A 16931-nucleotide genomic window follows, 5' to 3' on the forward strand; every position below is an offset into this window, starting at 1 on the left:
TGTGCGTGTGTGTTAAAAACGAAACGAAAGCCCGCCCAGACGACGCCGGAGTTACTTACCGATACCTACCAATTTACCGAGCGTCGCGTGGTTGCCGTCACCCAGGTAGTCATACTGTGTGTGTGTGTATGTGTGTGTGTGTGTGTGTGTGTGTGTTAAAGAGCACAAGGAAAACGTTACGCAAAGACAGTGTATGCGATGCAGCAAAGCGACGGTTTAGGGATGTTACCTGAAGTTACCTCGCATACCTGCTGCGGTGAGCCGCCGGTCTTACCAACCGGAAATCGCGCAACCCCCGCTACTCTAACCTCGAGGGGGGATTAGTGTCCACACGCTCTCAAGGGTGCAAACCCATGCATGTGCTCACGGTACCGTGAGGCCCAGGCACTCCACGTGTGTGTGTGAGTGTGTGTGTGTGTGTGTGTGTGTGTGTGTGTGTGTGTGTGTGTGTGTGTGTGTGTGTGTGTGTGTGTGTGTGTGTTAAACGAAACGAAAGCCCGCCCAATGACGCGACGGAGTTACTTACCAATACCCACCATTTTACCGAGCGTCGCATGACTGTCGTGACCCAGGTAGTCATACTTGCCCGCGATAAGCCTGGCACTCCACGGGCGACCATTCGGCCTGACCCCGCGATGCACCTGTATGCGTCCATGCTCCGCACCCTGGGCGCGCTAAACAACGTTTACCCAGCACGCCTAATTCCCAGATTCCCGCCCGCTGGTCGCAGTCGAGCTCACCTCTAGGCAAAAGTGGAAGCATGTGCATAGGGCGGCAGCGAGGAAGTGTCACGGGCATGTGAATGGCAACGGCGACAAGAGACGCGGCGTGCAGCAGACAATCTAAGTATCACGCGTCCCAAATCCCGCCCACTAAGTACAATAACGCTATGGAAAGAGGGCAAATTAGCGGTGGCACTGCGACTAAACGGGGTCAAGGCTGCATGGGGGACGTGGCGGGCGGCGGTTGCAGCGTTTCCAGGCTGGTGTGTGTGCGTGTGACGTGTGTGCGCCGTGGGCTGGCGGGAGCTGGCCTGTGTGTGTGTGTGTGTGTGTGTGTGTGTGTGTGTGTGTGTGTGTGTGTGTGTGTGTGTGTGTTAAACGAAACGAAAGCCCGCCCAATGACGCGACGGAGTTACTTACCAATACCCACCATTTTACCGAGCGTCGCATGACTGTCGTGACCCAGGTAGTCATACTTACCCGCGATAAGCCTGGCACTCCACGGGCGACCATTCGGCCTGACCCCGCGATGCACCTGTATGCGTCCATGCTCCGCACCCTGGGCGCGCTAAACAACGTTTACCCAGCACGCCTAATTCCCAGATTCCCGCCCGCTGGTCGCAGTCGAGCTCACCTCTAGGCAAAAGTGGAAGCATGGGCATAGGGCGGCAGCGAGGAAGTGTCACGGGCATGTGAATGGCAACGGCGACAAGAGACGCGGCGTGCAGCAGACAATCTAAGTATCACGCGTCCCAAATCCCGCCCACTAAGTACAATAACGCTATGGAAAGAGGGCGAATTAGCGGTGGCACTGCGACTAAACGGGGTCAAGGCTGCATGGGGGACGTGGCGGGCGGCGGTTGCAGCGTTTCCAGGCTGGTGTGTGTCCGTGTGACGTGTGTGCGCCGTGGGCTGGCGGGAGCTGGCCTGTGTGTGTGTGTGTGTGTGTGTGTGTGTGTGTGTGTGTATGTGTGTGTGTGTGTGTGTGTGTGTGTGTGTGTGTGTGTGTGTGTTAAAGAGCACAAGGAAAACGTTGCGCAAAGACAGTGTATGCGATGCAGCAAAGCGACGGTTTAGGGATGTTACCTGAAGTTACCTCGCATACCTGCTGCGGTGAGCCGCCGGTCTTACCAACCGGAAATCGCGCAACCCCCGCTACTCTAACCTCGAGGGGGGATTAGTGTCCACACGCTCTCAAGGGTGCAAACCCATGCATGTGCTCACGGTACCGTGAGGCCCAGGCACTCCACGTGTGTGTGTGTGTGTGTGTGTGTGTGTGTGTGTGTGTGTGTGTGTGTGTGTGTGTGTGTGTGTGTGTGTGTGTGTGTGTGTGTGTGTGTGTGTGTGTGTGTGTTAAACGAAACGAAAGCCCGCCCAATGACGCGACGGAGTTACTTACCAATACCCACCATTTTACCGAGCGTCGCATGACTGTCGTGACCCAGGTAGTCATACTTACCCGCGATAAGCCTGGCACTCCACGGGCGACCATTCGGCCTGACCCCGCGATGCACCTGTATGCGTCCATGCTCCGCACCCTGGGCGCGCTAAACAACGTTTACCCAGCACGCCTAATTCCCAGATTCCCGCCCGCTGGTCGCAGTCGAGCTCACCTCTAGGCAAAAGTGGAAGCATGGGCATAGGGCGGCAGCGAGGAAGTGTCACGGGCATGTGAATGGCAACGGCGACAAGAGACGCGGCGTGCAGCAGACAATCTAAGTATCACGCGTCCCAAATCCCGCCCACTAAGTACAATAACGCTATGGAAAGAGGGCGAATTAGCGGTGGCACTGCGACTAAACGGGGTCAAGGCTGCATGGGGGACGTGGCGGGCGGCAGTTGCAGCGTTTCCAGGCTGGTGTGTGTCCGTGTGACGTGTGTGCGCCGTGGGCTGGCGGGAGCTGGCCTGTGTGTGTGTGTGTGTGTGTGTGTGTGTGTGTGTGTGTGTGTGTGTGTGTGTGTGCACATGTTCGGGGCGGAAGGTAGGCGTTCATATACAGCACATGATGCCGTGTGATGACAGATGGGCAGACAACAGCCATCCAGGAATGCAGAGCAGGCAGGCACCTACAACTGATGCACCTTCACGCCCTACCTGGCTACGCCGCCCACAGGTGTTCTATGCACGTGCTCGCACCATGCTGGTGCTGCCCACCTTCCACTGCCTGCCCGCGGAGGGCATCATCCGGCCACTGCTGGCACGCACGCAGCAGCTGCTGGCGATGGCAGATGAGAGTGCAAACGACACAGCAGCGGCAGCCACTGCGCTTGGCTCCATGCTGTTGAAGGGGCAAATGGCGTGCCGTGAGTACTTTAGCCGCGTGTGGACGCTGGCGGAGCGGCTAGCACGCTATGGCCGGGACGAGCCGCTGAGCTGCTGGCTGGGCCTGGAGAATTGGCTGGGCATGCTGCTGGATTCGGTGCTGGCGGCGTCGGGTGTGGCACATGCGTGCAATGGCCATCGAGTGGATGACCCAAAGGCCACAGTGGCACTGTACGTGAAGGCACTGGATGCGCTGGGCACTGCTGGGGGGAGCACAGCTGCGGAGGGCATGGACGCTGGTGGCATGGAGGGCACAGGCGGTGTTGATGGCAGCACCAGCAGTGCGGTGAGGAGCACCCAGCTGGTAGAGGCTCTGGTGCCGCTGCTTACGGCTGCGTCAGCCACTGGCAGCCTGCTGGGAGAGGATGTGGAGGGCCTGGACGCCCTGCTGTCAGAACTGATGCACGTGGGCACACGCGTGTGGCGCCTGGCACGGCTGGGGGAGGCGCCCAGCTCGTCGTGGCTGCTGGGCTACCTGGCGGGTGGGTCGACCTATCTGGGTTGGCATGCATGGCTGCCAGGCGATTTGGGTTTATCCTTCACCAATTTGCATGACACAAAGCAACACTGCAATGAAAAAACAACTAGCACACATGCTGCACACTTGCAGACATGCAGGCCGGCGTGTACCAGGCGTGGAGTGAGCCTGACCGCGTGTGGGCGCTGTACTCATACTTCTCATGGTGCGTGCATGGTGGACTGGCTGGGGGCCCCTGCGGAGAACCCAACACATCTGATTGTTTTGCTACCTGGCTTCATTTTGGGCAGCAGCTCATATCAGCATGCTGCTAGTTTGTGGCATGCTTCCATCCACATTTTGTGCTACTTCCATTGCCATGCATGTGCCCCCACCTATCCCCCTAAAGGAAAAAGCCCGATGTGATGTCACCGGCAGCTCTGGCAGAGGCGGTGAAGGACCTTGTCACAGTGGCAGGAGGCGGTGCGCAGCACTTGGCGGTGGCTGGCTCCAAGCTGGGCCTGGGAGCACGGCGGCTGGCAGCCATTGCTGGTGTGCTGGGCCTGGGGGAGTTTGAGGAGGCTGAGCGAGCAAGGGCCAAGGCCCTAGGCCAGGAGCTCCTCGGTCCTGCAGCAGCTGGCGACATAGCAGAGGCGCGCCAGCTCCTGTACAGTGGAGCAGAACCTGATGCACAAGATATGGTGCGGTCATCACCTTGGCATAGCTAGGGTTCCTCCTTGCTCTATTGTGGCCCCAGACAGAATTGGTGCTGTCATTTGCTGGAGGCATGGGCACTAACACAGCAGCAATGACACACTGCTATGACTGCCATACACGAATACTCACCCTGCCACCCCACGCACAGCAATCTCTTCCAGCTGTAGTAATGCTTGCAGTGCATCTCACCACCTTTTCCTACCTCCCCTGCTTCCCCCCTCCCCTTCGGCCATGTCAGAATGGAGAAACACCACTGCACAAGGCCGCTTACAATGGCCACATGGAGGTGGTCAAGGCATTACTTGAGGCTGGTGCCAGCACAGACATTGGTGACAAGGTGAGTCGCTGGCTGGCAGCACCAACAGCAGATGGCAGCAGGGCTGAGCAAGGGTGTGGTGACAACTGCCGCAGCAACAGCAGTTTTGATTGGGTAGTGTAAGAGTGGTCATGGTCACAATAGGCAACCTGCCTAGTGGCAAATAGAGGCAGTGTTAATGTCCATGGATGCAGTGGTCGTGCTTCAGCTGCTGGGCTGCGTGTATACATATATGGCAGAGCAGGCCCGCCTGGGGTGAGGGTGACATATACAGAAGATGGTGGAAGTTGGGGGGGGGCTGTTGTTGGGGACTGTTCTGGAGTACAGGGGTAAGGTAAACTGTCATTTGTATGCCCACAGAAGAGCCGAATGAATGCACTAATGGACTCATGTGTGTGATGATTGGCATCCATCCCAGTGGCACAGAGGGGCGCATTAGGCGCATGTTAGCTAGGCAGGGAGTGGCACAGTTGGGCACGCACGGTAGGCTTGGCGTCTCAGACATGGGATGCATTCTCCTTCTTGTCCATTGGCGGCCTCCACCCTTCCTTGTGGCTGCCACCCCACGCACGCACTGCAAGCTCTTCCAGATCTAGTAGTGCCGGCAGTGCACCTTGCCACCCCTTCCTATCTCCCTTTTCCCCATTCCCTTCTACTGCCACACAATGTGTCATCAGGACGAGTTGTTGACACCACTGCACAAGGCTGCTGACAGAGGCCACATGGATGTGGTTGAGGTGCTGCTGGCAGCTGGTGCCAGCAAGGATATGGCTGCACAGGTGAGTCATTGGCTGGCAGCACTGACAGCAGGGGGAAGCAGGGCTGAGTGAGGGGGCAGTGGCAACGGCGGCAAACTTGTTGACCATGTGTGAAAGAGTGCCCTCTACGTTATGGCTAATGAAGCTAGGATGAGCATCATGTCTGGATGCAATATACATGGGAGTGCATCTGCACAACAATATCGGGCATGTAGGGTGCGTTTGGTGGTATGTGATACGTTGCCATATTGTATGTATGTCAGAATGTCATATATGTGTTGACACATTGCAATGCTTTCCCCCCCTGCCCCTGTACCATGTCAGAATGGATTGATGCCGCTGCACAAAGCCGCTGAAAATGGTCACATGGAGGTGGTCAAAATCCTGCTGGCGGCCGGTGCCAGCAAGGATATCGCCAGCAAGGTGAGCCTGTGGCTGGCAGCATTGAAAGAAGGGGAAACAGGGCTGAGTGAGGGGGTGATGGCAGTTGTGGCAAGCAACATCAGTGACCAGCAGTTAGCGGAAGAGTATGTAGTGATGGTTGCAATAGATGGCCTGCCTAGTAGCAGAGGCAGCGTTGGTGTCAATGGGTGCAGTGGTATGTACGTCTGCTGTTTGGCTGGCTTCTGCTTGTGATGGGGGTCTTCAGGGGTGGGGCGACATTGGAGGTGGTGAAGTCGGAGGCGGTTGGTGTTTGGACTATTCTTGTAGAGAGGTGAGTGAGATGAGCTGCTGTCATGTGTATGCCTAAAGCTAAAAGCATCTATCTTGTGATGCAAATAACTGTGCATGTAGAAGGTGTGTGTGGTGTGACCGGTATGCACTTTGTGGCACAGCAGAGGGGCAGGCAGCAAGGATGGGCACACATTGGCGCGCACAGTAGGCTCGGCACTTGGGGCACGGGCCGCATTCCACCTCCCTTTACTTCTCTTGGCAAGCTTGCTGCTGTCCACCACGCCCCCCCCCCCCACACACACACAAACACACTGTTCATGTGTGGTGTGACCGGTATGCACTTTGCGGCACAGCAGAGGGGCAGGCAGCAAGGATGGGCACACATTGGCGCGCACAGTAGGCTCGGCACTTGGGGCACGGGCCGCATTCCACCTCCCTTTACTTCTCTTGGCAAGCTTGCTGCTGTCCACCCCCCCCCCCCCCCCCCACACACACACACACACACACAAACACACTGTTCATGCGTCCCTTCCAGCACTAGTAATGCTGGCTGAGCACCTCACCACCCCTTCCTACCTACCCTTCACCCCTCCCCTTCTACCGTGTCAGAATGGAGTGACGCCCCTGCACAAGGCCGCTGGCAAAGGCCAAACTGAGGTGGTCAACATCCTGCTGGCGGCAGGTGCCGGCATGGACATCACCCACAAGGTGAGTCGCTGGCTGGCAGCACGCACCGACAGTAAGGGGAAGCAGGGCTGAGCAAGGGGGCAGTGGCAACGGTGGCAACATTGTTAACTGTGTAACAGAAAATTAGTCATGGTCGCTATATCATAGGCAGCCTGGCTAATGGCAGAGGCGGTGCTGGTATCTGTGGGTGCGGTGGTATGTAAGTTTGCTGCTGGGCTGGCTGGGTGTGGCAGGGCGGGCAGCGGTGAGGGGCACGCACTGTAGGCTCGGCACTTGGGGCTTGGGCCGCATCCTCCCTCCCTTTTCCTTGGCCGGCTTGCTGCTGCCCTACACACCCTTTATTCGTCCCTTCCAGCAGTAAAGATGTTGCAGTGCACCTTACCGCCCCTCCCTGCCTTCCTTTCCCTCCTTTCCTTGTACCGAGTCAGAATGGAGTGACACCACTGGGCATGGCTGCTGGCAAAGGCCACACGGAGGTGGTCAAGGCACTACTTGAGGCCGGTGCCGGCAAGGACATTGCTGACAAGGTGAGTCGCTGGCTGGCAGCACCAACTATATGGGGAAGCAGGGCTGGCGGTGGCAACGGTAGCAATGGTGATAGGAGAATGGGCAGCGGAAGAGTAATCATGGTCACAATAGGCAGCCTGCCTGGTGGCAGAGACAGTGCTGGTGTCTATGGATGTGGTGGCATGTACGTCTGCTGCTTGGCTGGCTGGGTGTGGCGGGGGCCTCCTGGAGTGGTGGCAATGTTAGGGGGCGGACATTTGGGGAGATCCGTAGGTGGGTGTAGTGCAGAATTGAGAGGTGAGCCATCACACGTATAAATAATTAAGAAACTGGCATGCAGTTGCACATGAGAACTGCAGGACAATGGGGTAGATGGCGGTTGGCACGCACGTTGTGGCACCGAGGGGCGGGCAGTAGGGAGGGGCACCCACATGGATGGGTAGGCTTGGCATCTGGGGCACAGGCAGTGTCCTCCCTCCCTTTCCCTTGCTTGGCTGGCTTGCTGCTGCCCCACAGACCATTCATTCATCCCTTCCAGCAGTAATGATGTTGACAGTGCACCTCACCACCCCTCCCTACCTTCCTTTCCCCCCTTTCCTTTCACTGTGTCAGAATGGATCAACGCCACTGGGCATGGCTGCTGGCAAAGGCCACACAGAGGTGGTCAAGGCACTACTTGCGGCTGGTGCCGGCACTGACATCGCTGACAAGGTGAGTCGCTGGCTGGCAGCACCCTCAGCAGGGGCGGGGAAGCAGGGCTGCGTGAGGGGGCGGTGGCAACGGGAGTGACCGACGGTGACAGGCGGGTAGCGGAAGAGTAGTCATGGTCGCTATAGGCAGCCCGCCTAGTGGCAGAGGTGGCATTGGTGTCAATCGATTCGGTGGTATGCACGTCTGCTGCCTGGCTGGCTGGGTGTGGCGGGGGCCTTCAGAGTGATGGCAATGTCGGAGGGGACAGACGTTGGGGGAGGTATGTAGGTGGGTGTAGTGCAGGATTGAGAGCTGAGCCATTGCATGTATGTCAAAGAAAGCAACCCGCATATGAACACACATGAGAAGTGCAGGACAATTGGGTAGATGGCAGTCAGCATGCACGTTACGGCACAGAGGGGTGGGCAGTAGTGAGGGGCACACATATGGACACGCACTGTAGGCTTGGCATCTGGGGCACATGCCGTGTCCTCCCTTCCTTTCCCTTGGCTGGCTTGCTGCTGCCCCACACACCATTCATGCGCCTTGTCCAGCAGTTATAATGATGGCAGTGCACCTCACTTCCCCTTCCCCCCTCCCCTTCTGCCATGTCAGAATGGATTGACGCCGCTGGGAATGGCCTCTTCCAATGGCCACGCGGAGGTGGTCAAGGCGCTGCTGGCGGCTGGTGCCGGCACAGACATAGCTGACAAGGTGAGTCGCAGGCTGGCAGCACCGACAGTAGGGGGAAGCAGGGCTGAGTGAGGACGATCCTCGTGATGGCAGCAACGGCAGTGACAGGGTAGCGGAAGAGTAGTCATGGTCACTAAAGGCGGCCCGGCTACTGGCAGAGGCGGCGTTGGTGTCTGTGGATGCGGTGGTATGTACGTCTGCTGCTGGGCTGGCTGGGTGTGGCAGGGTGGGCAGCGGTGATGGGCACGCACTGTAGGCTCGGCATCTGGGGCACGGGCCTCCCTTTCCCTTGGCCAGCTTGCTTCCGACCCACACACTTCATGCGCCCGTTCCAGCAGTGGTAATGCAGGCTGTGCACCTTACCGCCCCTCCCTACCTCCCCTTCTCCCCTCCCCTTGTACTGAGTCAGGACGGATTGACACCGCTGCACAAGGCCGCTGACAATGGGCATACGGAGGTGGTCAAGATGCTGCTGGCGGCAGGTGCTGGCAAGGACATCGCCGAGAAGCAGGTTAGCCTGTGGCTGGCAGCACCGACTGCAGGGGGAAACAGGGCTGAGCAAGGGTGCGATGGCAACGGCAGCAACATTGTTGACCCTGTAATGGAAGATTAGTCATGGTTGCTATAGGCAGCCTGCCTAGCGGAAGAAGCGGCGTTGGTGTCCATGGATGCGGTGGTATGCACGTCTGCTGCTGGGCGGGCTGGGTGTGGCAGGGGCCTCCTGGAGTGGTGGCGATGTCGGAGGGGGTGGACGTTGGGGGTGGTTTGTTGGCGATGGTGTGGAGCAGAATTCAGAGGCGAGCTGGCAAAAGTACGTCAAAGCAAGCAACCCACATATAGACGCACATGAGGACTATCTAGGGATAATTGGGTAGATGGCAGTAGGCATCCGCTCCTGGGAACAGCAGAGTGGCAAGTGGCGGGGAGGTAGCACACATGTGGGAACAATATAATCAGCATCCGTGGGGTGGGCCACATTCTTCCTCCCTGTCCCCTTGGCGTGCCTCCACCCTTACTTGCCACTGCCCCACACACTTCATGTGCCTCTGCCAGCAATAGTAGTGCTGGCAGTGCACCTTACCGCCCCTCCCTACTTCCCCTTTCCCCCTCCCCTTCTACCGTGTCAGAATGGAGAGACGCCACTGTACCAAACCGCTGGCAAAGGCCACATAGAGGTGGTCGACGTGCTATTGGCGGCTGGTGCTGGCACTGACATTGCCGCACAGGTGAGTCGCTGCCTGGCAGCACCAACAGCATCAGGCAGCAGAGGGGTGGGCACAGCCTGTTGCACAGACAGGCGGGAAGCTGGGAGGGTCAGATACATTGGCACGGTATGTAGGTTTGGCCTCTGAGGCATGGGACGCATCCTCCCTGCCTGTCCCTTGGCGTGCCTACACCCTTACTTGCCGCCTCTGCCCCACCCACTGCATTCTCTTCCAGCTGTAGTTGTGTTGGCAGTGCACCTCTCTCACAACCCTTTCCTACCTCCCTTTCTCCCTCTCCTTCTACATACCATGTCAGAACGGAGAAGCACCACTGCACCAGGCCGCTTACAATGGCCACACGGAGGTGGTCAAGGCACTACTTGCGGCTGGTGCCAGCACAGATGTCGCTGACATGGTGAGTCGCTGGCTGACAGCACCGACAGCAGGTGGCAGCAGGGCTGAACGAGAGGCGCGGTGGCAACGGGAGTAACTGGTGGTGACAGGCAGGTAGCAGAAGAGTAGTCATGGTTGCTATAGGTGGCCCGGCTAGTGGCAGAGGTGGTGCTGATGTCCATCACAGCCTGGCCACCAACCCCCTCATTTCCCCTTTATTTACCACATGTCGTGCTGCTATTTGTCGTCTCCACGTGCCTGTCCTGTGCTATTGTGCGCGCAACCGAGCCCAAGTGGCGGCATTATCTGCTGACGCCGCTCGCCCTGCTCCTCTACAATGCCTCTGCCCCCTCCCATAAGTATTATCGCTTGCAACTGCCGCCTCTGCCTGTGCTCAGCTAGTTTGGCTTGGTTTGAGTTTGTTGGGGTTAGTATCTACAGCCCCCCAAGCCCCCTCCTTGCTGGGCCTCAGCCCGTTGAGCGCCGCCCACACCAGCGGCTCGAAGCCGGGCTGCATCTCCTCCCCCCCAGCTTGGACAGCGGGCAGTCAATGGCGATGTGCATGTAGGGGAGGGGGACAGGTGTGAGGTGCGACAAGGCAATCAGGTGGATGGGGATGGGGTTGTGTCCACCATCCCATGCATGAGCAAGCTAAACCGCCGCATGCAAGAGAGGAAGCAAAAGAGAGGAACAGAGGTGGAGGGCAATGAGGGTGCTGCAGCAGGGAGCAGTGAGCGACCCCCAGACCGACGTGACGTCGTTAACCCCGCTGCGTCGGTAACTGACCCATCCTCCCCACCATCACTTGATGCCCACCACCCATCCCCTCCTGTCCCCACCTCCTCAACGATTCCTCGACAATTTTCAAACGGAAAAGTACTACGAATTGACGCCACTGCACAAGGCCGCTGGCAACGGCCACACGGAGGTGGTCAAGGCGCTACTTGCGGCTGGTGCCGGCACTGACATAGCCGACAAGGTGAGTCGATGGCTGGCAGCACCGACAATAGGGGAACGCAGGGCTGAGCGTAGGGGCGGTGGCAACGGTAGCAACGGCGGTTTTGACCGTGCAGCAGACGAGTAGTCATGGTCGCAACAAGCAGCCTGGCTAGTGACAGACGCAGCGTTGGTGCCCATGGATGCGGGGCATGTACGCTTAATTATTGCGGGGGCCTTCGCGGATGCGGGCAGTGTTAAAGGTGGTGGAAGTCGGGGTAGGCTGGTGTTGGGGACTGTTCTCGTATAGAGAGGTGAAATGAGCTGCTGTCATGCGTACCGTACGCCGAACGATGCATCTATGCAGCTATATATATAATTGTGCACGTGGAAGATGTGTGTTTGGCGGCCAGAATGCACGTTGCGGCACAGCAGAGGGGGGGGCAGCGGGGAGGGCCACACACATTTGCATGCACGGAAGGCTCGGCATCTGGGGAACAGGCTGCATCCTTCCTCCCTTTCCCTTGGCCGGCTTGCTTCCGCCCCACACACTTCATGCGCCCCTTCCAGCACTAGTCGTGCACCTTACTGCCCCTCCCTACCTCCCCTTCCCCCCTCCCCTTGTACCGAGTCAGAACGGACTGACACCGCTGCACAAGGCCGCTTCCAATGGCCACATGGAGGTGATTAAGGCGCTACTTGCGGCCGGTGCCAGTAAGGACATCGCTGACAAGGTGAGTCGGTGGCTGCTGGCGGCACCGACAGCAGTAGGGGGAAGCCGGGCTGAGCGAGGGGGCAGCGACAACGCGGTGGCAGGGTAGCGGAAAAGTAGTCATGGTCGCTACAGGCATCCTGCCTAGTAGAAGAGGCGGCGTTGATGTCCATGGATGCGGTGGTATGTACGTCTGCTGCTGGGCGGGCTGGGTGTGGCAGGGGCCTCCTGGAGTGGGGATGATGTCGGAGGGCGCGGACGTTGAGGGAGGTATCTAGGCGATGGATATGGAGCAGAATTGAGAGGTGAGCCATTGCAAGTATGTCAAAGAAAGCAACCCGCATATGAACGCACATGAGGACTGCAGGACAATTGGGTAGATGGCGGTTGGCATGCACATTGCGGCGCAGAGGGGCGAGCAGTAGGGAGGCGCACACACATGGATGGGTAGGCTTGGCATCTGGGGCACAGGCAGTGTCCTCCCTCCCTTTTCCTTGCTTGGCTGGCTTGCTGCTGCCCCACACACCGTTCATGCGTCCCTTCCAGCTGTAGCAATGCTGGCAGTGTACCTTACCGCCCCTTCCTACCTGCCCTTACCCCCTCCCGTTCTCCCCCTTTCCTTTTACCGTGTCAGAATGGACTGACGCCACTGGGCATGGCCGCTTCCAATGGCCGCGCGGAGGTGGTAAAGGCGCTAGTTGCAGCTGGTGCCCGCGCGGACACCGCTGACAAGGTGAGTCCCTGGCTGGCAGCGCCGGCAATAGCGCTGAGCGATGTGGCGGTGGCAACGGTAGCAACGGCGGTAGGTGATTTGGTAGCGGAAGAGTAGTTGTGGTCGCAATAGGCGGCCCGGCTAGCTAGTGGCAGAGGCGGCGTTGGCGTCTATGGGTGCGGGGGTATGTACGTCTGCTGCTGGGCTGGCTGGGTGTGGCAGGGTGGGCAAACACATGGACACACTGTGTAGGCTCGGCACTTGGGGCACAGGCCGCACCCTTCCTCCCTTTCCCTTGGCTGGCTTGTTGCTGCCCTACACACCGTTTGTGCGTCCCTTCCAGCAGTAATGATGGTTGCAGTGCACCTTACTGCCCCTCCCTACCTCCCCTTCCCCCCTCCCCTTGTACCGAGTCAGAACGGATTGACGCCGCTGCACAAGGCCGCTGACAACGGGCATACGGAGGTGGTCAAGATGCTGCTGGCGGCAGGTGCCAGCAAGGACATTGCCGAGAAGCAGGTTAGCCTGCTGTGGCTGGCAGCACCGACTGCAGGGGGAAACAGGGCTGAGCGTGCGTGCGTGCGTGTATGTGTGTCTGTCGGCATCCATCCCTACGGCACAGATAGAGGGGCGGGCGCGGGGCGGGGAGGGGGGCGGGAAGGGGGCACACATGGGCAACAGGTAGGCTCGGCATCTAGGGTGCGGGATGCATCCCTTCTCGCTGTCCCTTGGTGTACCTCCACCCTTACTTGCCGCCGCCCCACACACCATTCATTCGCCTCGTCCAGCAGTAATAATGCTTGCAGTGCACCTCACCGCCCCTTCCGACTCCCCTTCCCTCCTCCCCTTGTACCGTGTCAGAACGGAGAAACGCCACTGCACAAGGCCGCTGACAGAGGCTACATTGAGGTAGTCGAGGTGCTGCTGGCGGCTGGTGCGGACAAGGACATCGCTGACAAGGTGAGTCGATGGCTGGTAGCACCGACAATAGGGGGAAGCAAGGCTGAGCGAGGGGACGGCGGCAAGGCGGTTTTGACCGTGTAGCGGAAGAGTAGTCATGGTTGCTATAGGCGGCCCGGCTAGGGGCAGAGGTGGTGCTGGTGTCCATGGATGCCCAGGTGTGTACATGTGCTGCTGGGCCAACTGCTTATTGTCACGGGGCGGGCCCGACCCGGGTGGGGGCAACGGAAATCGATGTTGATTGTTGTAGGAGGTTGCTTGTGGGGACTCTTCTGGAGTATAGGGGTAAGGTAAGTTGCAATGTGTGCGCAAGGAAGCATATGCTGATTTAAGTGAATGCGCACATGGCATGGGTGTGTGGCGGTCGGCATCCATCCCTGTGGCACAGAGGGACGGGCAGCGGGGAGGGGAGGGGGCGCACATTGGCACGGTGTGCTCGGCTGTGGGGCGTGAACCGCATCATCTCTCCCTGTCCCCTCCCCGCCCCCCCCCCCCACGCCACACAGCCTCGTCCAGTTTTAGTAGTATCGCCGGTAGTTCCACTTACAATCCCTTCCTACCTCCCCTTCCCCCCTCCCCTTCTGCCGTGTCAGAACGGATTGACGCCGCTTGGCATGGCCGCTTACAGCAGAGGCGGCATGGGTGTATTGAAGGTGCTACTTGCGGCAGGTGCCAGCGCGGATATTGCTGACAAGGTGAGTCGGTGGCTGCTGGCGGCACCGACAGTAGCTAGGGAGCAGCAGGGCTGAGCGAGGGGGCGGTGGCAGCGGCGGTGACATTGTTGACCGCGTAACGGAAGAGTAGTCATGGCCGCTGTAGGCGGCCCGCCTGGTGGCAGAGGCGGTGCTGGTGTCTATGGGTGCGGGAGTATGTACGTCTGCTGCTGGGCTGGCGGCTGATTGTGGGGGGGACTTCGAAGGTGGGGGCAACGTCAGAAATCGGTGTTGATTGTTGTGGGAGGTTGCTGTTGGAGACACTTCTGTACGGTAGTTCGCGGGAAAGGTGAGCCATAATGTGTGCCCCACAAAGCATGTGCAGATGCAAATGATTGCGCACGTGGCATGGCTGTGTGTTGCGGTCGGCATCCACACCTGTGGCACAGAGGGGCGGGCAGCGGGGAGGGGCACAGAGGGCTCGGCATGTTGGGCGTGGGCCGCATCCTCTCTCCATGTCCCTTGATTGGCCGGCCTCCACCCTTACTGGCTCCCCCCCACGCCACGGAACCTCTTCCAGTTGCATTAATGCCGGTAGTACACCTTACCGCCCCTCCCTGCTTCCCCTTCCCTCCTCCCCTTGTACCGTGTCAGAACGGAGAAACCCCACTGCACAAGGCCGCTGGCAAAGGCCGCACGGATGCAGTCGAGGTGCTGCTGGCGGCCGGTGCCGACAAGGACATCGCTGACAAGGTGAGTCGGTCGCTGGCAGCACCCACAGTAGCTAGGTGGCGGCAGGGATGAGTGAGGGGGCGGTGGCAAGGCGGTTTTGACCTTATAAGAAGCGTAGTCATGGTCGCAACAGGCAGCCCAGATAGCGAGTGGCAGAAGCGGCGTTGGTGTCTATGGGTGTGGTGGTATGTACGTCTGCTGCTTGGCTGCTGGCTGCTGATTGTGGCGAGGCCTTTGGGGGTGGGGGCGGCGTTGGAGATCGATGTTGATTGCCGGTGGATGCTGCTTTTGGGGCCTGTTCTGGAGTGTAAGGTGATCCGTCATGTGTGTGTGTGTGTGTGTGTGCGTGCGTGTGTGCGTGCGTGCGTGCGTGCGTGCGTGTCTGTCGGCATCCATCCCTATGGCACAGAGGGGAGGCGCGGGGTGGGGAGGGGGCACACATGGCTGGGCAACAAGTCAGGCCCGGCATCTAGGGCACGGGCCGCATCCTCCCTCCCTTTCACTTAGCCTGCCTCCACCTTCCTTGCCACCACTCCAGTCACTGCAGCCTCTTCCAGCCGTAGTAATGCTGGCAGTGCACCTTACCACCCCTTCCTTTCCCGTCCGCTTCTACCGCCACACAATGTGTCAGAACGGACGGACGCCGCTGCACAAGGCCGCTTCTGAACGCCACCCGGCGGTAGCCGAGGTGCTGCTGGCGGCTGGTGCCGACAAGGACATCGCTGACAAGGTGGGTCGCTGGCTGGCAGCACCGACAGCAGGGGGAAGCAGGGCTGAGCGAGGGGGCGGTTGTGACGGTGGCAACGTTGTTAACCGCGTAGTGTAGAGATGTTATGGTCGCTATAGGCGGCCCAGCTAATGGCAAAGGCGGTGCTGGTACGTGTCTATGGGTGCGGTGGTATGTACGGCTGGTGGGTCGGGCGTGGCGGGGGACTTCGGGAGGGTTTGCGGCGATGTTGTAGGTGCACGGCGGATGTATGTTGGGGGTGGTTGGTGCTGGGGGCACTTATGGAGTAGTGATGACATGAGCCATCATGTTTTCGGCACAGGAAGCAGCGGGCGAATCAACGCACTAGGTGACTGTTATGGGGCTGTTATGGAGTGGAGTCGTGATATGTGAGCCGTCACGTGTCATGCAGAAGAGTGCGAGGGTGTCCAACAGGGGCTGTAGGCGCTGATAAGAAGTGGAGAGCAGCATGCATAGTTTGTGCGTGAAGAGAGGGTGGGGGCTTGGTGGCGCAGTTCATTCCAAAATCTCAAGCAGGGGTGTGTGGTGGCATCAGAGTGTGACGCAGTGGCCTTTCCTTTCTACAGCACGCCAACATCACAACATAATTATCATCATTCACCCCACAAACCTACTGTTCGCCTGTGCAGGACGGGAGGACGCCGCTGGATTTGTTAGACTGGATGGCCGACGTAAACGTGCGGTAGCCTGGAGGCCGGCACGGCCACGGACGATCGGCACTGCGGGCGATCCACACGGGCAGCCAGCCGTAGTGGCGGCGGAGTACAGTACCGGTATTCTGGGCTGAAACAGCAAACCTCGCTCCCCATGCTTAAGATGGCGCACTTTGGCGAACTTGGGGCCATCTCAGACTTGAGAGTAGCTCGGTAGTGCGCACCTGTGGGCCCGGCGGGCTGAGCGACCGTGGAGCGCTCATCTTGCTTGGTGGCTAAGGTCGTCATATCATGACGTGCGGGACCCACTTTTGATTCTGTATGCACTTGAATTTCGCACGCGCACATTGGGAGGGCGCCCGTGTGAGGTGCTTCACACCAGGGTGTCATGCTACAGCGAGGACCAGACGTGGCACGGGGCCAGTGGTGAACTAGGGTTACAATTTCAAATTCGCCCCATCCCTTTCTGTATGCGCATCGGTGATTTTCCAAAGCAGGGGGCACCACGGGGCAAGCCGATTGGTGTTGGGTATGGGGGAGGATTTAGCGGGGGATGAGCGTCCAGTGAATGCGCGGCTACGGTGTCCACTGCTGGTTGAACAGACAGCCTTGGCCACTACAAGTGTGGCCTAAAAAAGGCCTGGCCCTGCCATGAGCCAAAAGCATGTGCGTTGTAATTGTG

At 59.1% G+C, this 16931-nt stretch overlaps 1 protein-coding gene across 1 annotated transcript in view; it reads left to right on the forward strand.

Annotated features, from left to right (window-relative positions):
• CHLRE_05g245700v5 (uncharacterized protein) overlaps positions 1-16931 on the forward strand; it is a 23131-nt gene extending 6200 nt beyond the window's left edge. The window contains exons 7-28 of the mRNA XM_043062501.1: positions 2837-3527; positions 3656-3728; positions 3912-4203; positions 4458-4556; positions 5213-5314; positions 5618-5716; positions 6578-6676; positions 7084-7182; positions 7775-7873; positions 8468-8566; positions 8955-9056; positions 9673-9771; positions 10067-10165; positions 11021-11122; positions 11715-11813; positions 12426-12524; positions 12921-13022; positions 13365-13463; positions 14057-14158; positions 14771-14869; positions 15480-15578; positions 16226-16931. Coding sequence (XP_042924645.1) covers positions 2837-3527; positions 3656-3728; positions 3912-4203; positions 4458-4556; positions 5213-5314; positions 5618-5716; positions 6578-6676; positions 7084-7182; positions 7775-7873; positions 8468-8566; positions 8955-9056; positions 9673-9771; positions 10067-10165; positions 11021-11122; positions 11715-11813; positions 12426-12524; positions 12921-13022; positions 13365-13463; positions 14057-14158; positions 14771-14869; positions 15480-15578; positions 16226-16282 — 2910 coding nt within the window. The 3' untranslated portion in view covers positions 16283-16931. The remainder of the gene's footprint in view (positions 1-2836; positions 3528-3655; positions 3729-3911; positions 4204-4457; positions 4557-5212; positions 5315-5617; positions 5717-6577; positions 6677-7083; positions 7183-7774; positions 7874-8467; positions 8567-8954; positions 9057-9672; positions 9772-10066; positions 10166-11020; positions 11123-11714; positions 11814-12425; positions 12525-12920; positions 13023-13364; positions 13464-14056; positions 14159-14770; positions 14870-15479; positions 15579-16225) is intronic.

Source organism: Chlamydomonas reinhardtii, chromosome 5 (genome assembly GCF_000002595.2).
Source record: "Chlamydomonas reinhardtii strain CC-503 cw92 mt+ chromosome 5, whole genome shotgun sequence".
Taxonomy (NCBI): Eukaryota; Viridiplantae; Chlorophyta; class Chlorophyceae; order Chlamydomonadales; family Chlamydomonadaceae; genus Chlamydomonas; species Chlamydomonas reinhardtii.